The following is a 5,910-nucleotide window of genomic DNA, read 5'->3' on the forward strand; positions in this document are numbered from 1 at the left end:
ACGTCCATCGGGAGCCCGCGTCGAGCGTCGGGATGCTGCTCTCGACGCGCTCCGTGGACAGGGCGGCCTCCTGGCCCGGCGCGCGCTCCTGCGCGGCGACCGCGGGCATGTTGTTGCGCGCGTCCGTGCCGCCGGCCGCCGCGTGCATGGGGCAGCCGCTCGGCGGCTTCTTCGCACCCTTTTGGCGGTCGGCGTGCATGGGACAGCCGCTGGGGATCTCCGCGAGGCGCGCCGCCGTCGTCGACGCGCACGCCGCCGCGGCGCAGCTCGCCGCCAACCGCGCGACGCTCATGGCGCGAGGATTTCTCTCGAGCGGCGCGGCAGAAGGGCTACCACGGCGAGAGGCGGCCGATCGGCCGAGGGCTCCTCGGCTCGCCACAATCGGAGGTTTGCGCTTCCGTCTGCAGGCCTGTCTGCCCACATCGTCGCTCGCAGTGATGACGGGTGCCGCCGCCCCAAACCGCCGCCCGCGCCGGGATCGCTCGGTATCGCGCAAGATCGTCCACGATCGCGCGGTGGTCATCACTCCTAAGTACTTCGTAACATGTATGTAAGACGCGGCTAGTACGAGGAACGGGGCGAGAGTGGCGTCGGAGCGAGCGGGGCGAGCGAGTTTGCGTCGAATTCGTTTTTGGAAGCGGAGACGATGAGGGAGCAAAAGCACGTGAGGAACTGGGCGAGAGTAGCTGAGCAGGCGGCGTTGGTACGAGAGTGGACGAGCGCGACGGTCGTCTGGGCGATCAGTACTGCTTCTCCGCGTCGGTTTTCTCGCCGGTCTTGGCGTCGAAGCCGCGGACGGCGAGCTTGGTTTTGTGCATGATGTTGGGCCCCTGGAAGACGCCGAGCATGAGCATGGGCTTGATGGCCAAGAAGTAGGGCAGGTCGACGCCCGGGCGCCAGTGCGCGCGCGGGTGGATGTGGTGCCACGCGTGGTAGGCCTCGCCGAAGATGTTCGACAGCGGGTCCCACGGGATGTCGCGGGCGTGGCACTCGCCGTCCGCCTCGTGGGAGCCGCCGCCCTCGGGCGTGTGGAAGGCGACGTTGAAGTACATCGTCGCCAACTGGCAGGCCATGCCGCTGAGCATGGAGACGTAGACCACGGCGGGCGCGCCGCCGAGGGCGTAGCAGGCGGCGTGGGTCGCGAAGACGGGCACCATGTGGAAGGTCTCGCCGTAGACCAGTTCCGGGAAGATCATGTGGTCTCCCACGTACTCTTCGTCGACGCCGCGCCCGAGCGGGCCCTCGGCGCCGGGCAGGTAGGTCCAGCCGACCCAGGCGTAGAGCGGGTTGAAGCAGACGGGCGTGTGGGGGTCATCCTCCGTGTCGCACTTGGCGTGGTGCCGCCGGTGCTTCGACGCCCACCAGAGCGGCGGGCCCTGGCAGGCCATGCACCCGAGCCACCAGAGCGCGAACTGCGCGCCGCGGCCGCAGCGGAAGCCCTTGTGGGAGAAGTAGCGGTGCAGGCTCAGGGACATGCCGAAGCACTCGCGGAAGAGGTAGAGGGCGAACATGGGCCCGAGCAGCCGCGGCCGGAAGTCGGCGCGGTACGCGATCGCGAGGCACAGAAAGACGGGCAGCTGGAGCAGGTAGAGCGGGCTCAGCTGGACGCCCGGCAGGAACTCGAAGAGGAGGTTCAGGCGCTTGTCCAGGGGGTAGGGAGCGTGCGCCGCGTTGAAGCGCGGCATGGGCAGGTCCCAGCGGCCCCGCGCCTTCGCCGCCGGCGCACCGGAGGCCGCCATCGCGCCGCTGCCGTCGACCTCATTCGCCGCGACGGTCTTGCGATCCGGCGGCAGGCACATGAATTGTAAATTGCGTCGGCGACTCTACGGCGCAATCCCCAAGGGCGACTCTACGGCGCGCGCATCGAACCTTCAGCCGAATGACACGGCCAAGAGGCCGATGACGAGGTGCAACTGAGTTTCAGGCGGGTGCACCTTTAGCCTATAGGCCTGCCTATATGCCGTCGCCCTCCCTACGCCCTCCCGAAACCCCGGCGTTCCACATAACCCGCCGGCGGGCTATGGTAGCGAGCAGCGCCCTATGTGTCGGTTATGTACAGCGGCGCCCGGGCGTATGTGCAGCGTGGTCGCGCGGCGCGGGGCTCCGGGCCGCGGGCTCACTCGACCCAGCGGATCGTCCAGAAGTCGGACGCGAGGCCGCTGTCGGTCATGTACTTGTAGGGCATGTAGAAGTAGCCGCCGTCGCCCCAGGAGCTGCCCCAGGAGTTGCGGACGACGAAGCACTGCTTGTCGTCGTCGTAGCCGACGCAGCAGACCGCGTGGCCCCCGAGCTGCTTGTCGCCGTCGGCGGGCATGGGCATGACGCCCGTGTCCGCGACCTCCTGCGTCTCGAAGGACGAGAGCACGGTGAAGCCGAAGACGAAGGGGTAGCCCGCGGCGAGGCAGCCCTTGAGCATGCGCTCGTGCTGCGCGACGCGGTAGTAGCGCACGGACTTGTGGGCCTTGGCCGCGTCGTAGGCCGCCTGCGGGGGCTCCTCCGTGAACTTGTCCACGTCGTAGGGCCAGAGCGCCTCGTCGCAGCAGCCGAGCTTGTGGACGACCTTGATGCCGTCGCGGATCATCGCGCCCGAGTCCGAGTCGCAGGACCCCTCCATCTTGCGCTCGCCGAAGTAGATGAAGAGGCGGCTCGGCTTGAACTCGGCGATGAGCTCCTTGCGCTGGTCGAACTCGAAGGCCGCGGCGATGGCGTTCGCCGTGCACGAGCCGAGCTCGCCCTGGTCGTACAAGTCGGGGCACTTGTCGCGGAGGTCCACGGACGTGGGGAGGGCCGCGAAGATGTGGCTGAAGTCGGCCTTGAGGTCGCGGTGGTCCGGGAGGTCCGGCCGCCAGCCGTAGCGCTTGACCGTGCGCGCGATGCGGCTCGGGAGCTTGGACTCGACGACCTCCTCGCCGCCGACGATGAGCTTCTTCACGAGGGTCCGCGTGAGGTCCCCGAAGCGGTAGCCCTCGTTCCCTTCCTTCCGCCCCGCCGATTCGCGCCAGGAGGACATGGTGTCGGTGAGCGCGTGTGATGGACGACGAACAATCCGACGAAGCTCGGTGCGTCGACGGCGTTTGATTAGGATATACATGTAAAAGTTCAACAATCAAAACGTTTACCTGCTGGTAAATCGACTTCGAAATGGCAGCCGTGCTCTCACGCGAGTAGCCGAACGTGCAAATAGTAGCTCGGAGAGGAAAGGAACACCGCGAAAAAAAGCTGGGAGCCAAAAAAATAACCACACAAAAGCATGGGCCTCTTCTCCCGGAAGAAGGTCGAGGTCGTCGAGGAGGACCTGGACCCCGAGTACCAATACGGCCCGCGGCGGCTGCGCATCATCAAGGTGCTCCGGGGCCGCTACGCGCCCCAGTCCATCGAGTGCGACAACGTCAGCGAGGGCGACATCCACGACGAGTCCGCGTTCAACGTCGTCGTCGTCACGGACGACTTCATGTCGTCGCCGAAGATCTCGCTGCCCTACCAGAAGCGCATCCAGATGGTCATCGAGACCGTCGCCGACGAGTTCGGCACGCCCCTGCCCTTCACGCTGACGGTGCAGGCGGCGCTGACGCTCAAGGAGTACGACGGCGAGGCCACGGTGCCCGCGCAGCCGGGCCAGTTCGCCATCGGCACGATTAAGTAGGCGGCCATCGTGGTTTTTTGCCTGGACGGTTGTGCGCGCGGGGGTCGCGCGGCCGGTCGCGCGCGCGCGGCCTCCCGCAGGTTTGGTTGAAGATCAACTTGAACTTGTTATAGGCCGAACGTGAATTTGGGGCAGCTCGTAGAAAGCTCGCGATGGGCGCCGACGGCCGTTGACGAGCGCCGAGACCGCTCAGACTTGGAGTGTAACCTTAAGGGAAGCGCTAATGGCCCACCCACTAACGGCCGACGCGCCGAACCCGGCGGCGCACTGGTTCGCCGTCGACGCGGCCCACGCGCCGCCGCCGCCCCTGAAGCGCGCCGACGGCGAGGAGCCCATGGACCTGCGGCGCGGCTGCGTCGTGCGGCGCCTGGGCGGGCGGCCCGGCCGCGGCCTCGTCGTCGCCGAGCCCAAGGCCGGCGAGGACGTCGTGGGCGTGCGCTTCGGCGGCGAGACGCACGCGGAGCTCGCGACCCTCGAGGACCTCGTCGTCGTGCGCGACCGGCGCGAGAAGTGCACGGACCTGCGGAACGTCGCCGAGGCGCTCCACGCCGTCGTCGTCGGCTCGGACGCGTTCAAGGACTGCGACCCGGACGAGTCGACGGCGGAGAAGATCGCCCGCGGCGCCGCGCCGCCGGTCTGGCGCGAGCACGACGCGCGCATGCGCGTCGACGTCGACTGGGTCGGCCACGTCGCGCGCAAGTGCATCGCCTACCGCAACGTCGTCTGCTCCGAGGCCATGGACGAGTGCGTCTGGCGGAGCCTGGAGGGCATCCTCGACACGGCGACGACACTCTTCGGCGCCGGCGCGCCGGAGGTCGCGACGATCCTGCTCGTCCAGATCTTCGCCTTCGAGGGGCTCGCGAATTTGCCGAACGAGGGCCAGAAGCGCTACGTCCGCGCGGCCCGGGAGAAGTGCGAGGCCCTGCGGGCCATCGCCACGGACGCGAAGGGCCCCTTCGCCCGGGGCCGCCTCGAGCTCCCCTGGTGCGAGATGGACAAATCCATGCGCTACGACGCCACACTGCTCGAGGCCGAGGCCGCGCAGCACCTCGCGTCGGCCATCGCGACGTCCGGCGACCACGACACGGCGCTGGAGAAGTACTACGAGGCCATCGAGCTGGCCGAGTCCGCGGGGCCCGCCGGCGAGGCGAAGCTCGTCGCCGCGCACCACGACTGCGTGGAAATCAAATCTTCAACCCGACTTCAATGTGAGCGTATGCGACGGTTTTGATGTGCCCTCTTCAACTGTGCTTCGAGAACTCGACGAGAGCGATCGATTCGTCCAAAAATCAGCCAAATCGACTTCGATTTGGCCGAGCTAGAGAATTTCAAAGTCTGGTCGCGACGTCCCAACCGGTGGTTGATTTCCACACAGGCACCACGACTGCGCGGCCGTCTACGCCATGGTCGCGCTCGGCGAGCCCGGGTCGCAGCTCCGGCGGCTCCGCGACGCCGCGGACCACGCGCTCCCGCCGGAGCGCGCGGCGAAGATGAACGTCGCCCTGCGCCACGCCGTCAAGGCTCTCCGCCTCGCGGAGCGCGCGCACGGGCGCGTGAACACCGCGACGGCGCAGATGCACTTCGCCGTCGGCAAGCTGAGCGCGGACGCCAAGTGGTGGCACGAGGCCGCGCACCACCTCGGCCAGGCGGCGCTGTTGCACCACATCATCTACTGCGGCCACCTCGGCCACCCGAAGCACGCCGAGGTCGACCGCTGCGTCGAGACGCTCCAGCGGACGATCACGGACTTCAAGATCAACGACGCGAAGCGCTGCGCGCTCTCCGACGACGTCGTCGCGGGCCTCGACGCCGACGCGTCGCGCGTCAAGTGCTCCTTCTGCGGCAAGGTCGAGCGGCCCGACGGCAAGGACCGCTTCGACCGCTGCGGGAAATGCAAGTGCACCAAGTACTGCAGCCGCGACTGCCAGCGGGCCCACTGGCCACACCACAAGGCCGCCTGCCGGGCCGCCGTGCCCATGGCGGAGCGGCTCCAGGAGATCAAGGACAAGGAGCCGCCGCGCGTCCACCCGCGGCCCATCGGCGTCACGGGCAAGCTCCGCGCGGACGCGGAGGCCGCGCGCCTCGCGGCGTTGGCGAAGAAGGCGACGAAGCCGGGCAAGGACGCCGCCCCGCCGGACGACGGCGCCATGGACGTCGACGCCCAGTGAATTCTTTTAACCTCTACGCGTAGCGCCGGTCCGCGACGCCCGGCAGGCCGACCGCGGCGAGGTAGGCGTCGAACGCCGCGGACGCGGCGGCGTAGGCCT

At 68.3% G+C, this 5,910-nt stretch overlaps 2 protein-coding genes across 2 annotated transcripts; one reads left to right on the top strand and one right to left on the bottom strand.

Annotated features, from left to right (window-relative positions):
• Nucleotides 1-2,116: 2,116 nt before the first annotated feature.
• Nucleotides 2,117-3,010, bottom strand: AURANDRAFT_29850 (hypothetical protein; the record flags this gene model as incomplete). The annotated part of the gene is made up of 1 exon (XM_009040885.1): nt 2,117-3,010. One exon carries the CDS (start codon nt 3,008-3,010, stop codon nt 2,117-2,119), a length of 894 nt encoding a protein of 297 aa, XP_009039133.1.
• A 240-nt stretch (nt 3,011-3,250) lies between these two features.
• Nucleotides 3,251-5,811, top strand: AURANDRAFT_65897 (hypothetical protein; the record flags this gene model as incomplete). The annotated part of the gene is made up of 3 exons (XM_009040876.1): nt 3,251-3,639; nt 3,857-4,867; nt 5,019-5,811. 3 exons carry the CDS (start codon nt 3,251-3,253, stop codon nt 5,809-5,811), a joined length of 2,193 nt encoding a protein of 730 aa, XP_009039124.1.
• Nucleotides 5,812-5,910: the final 99 nt, after the last annotated feature.

Source organism: Aureococcus anophagefferens, assembly GCF_000186865.1.
Source record: "Aureococcus anophagefferens unplaced genomic scaffold AURANscaffold_17, whole genome shotgun sequence".
NCBI classification, from domain to species: Eukaryota; class Pelagophyceae; order Pelagomonadales; family Pelagomonadaceae; genus Aureococcus; species Aureococcus anophagefferens.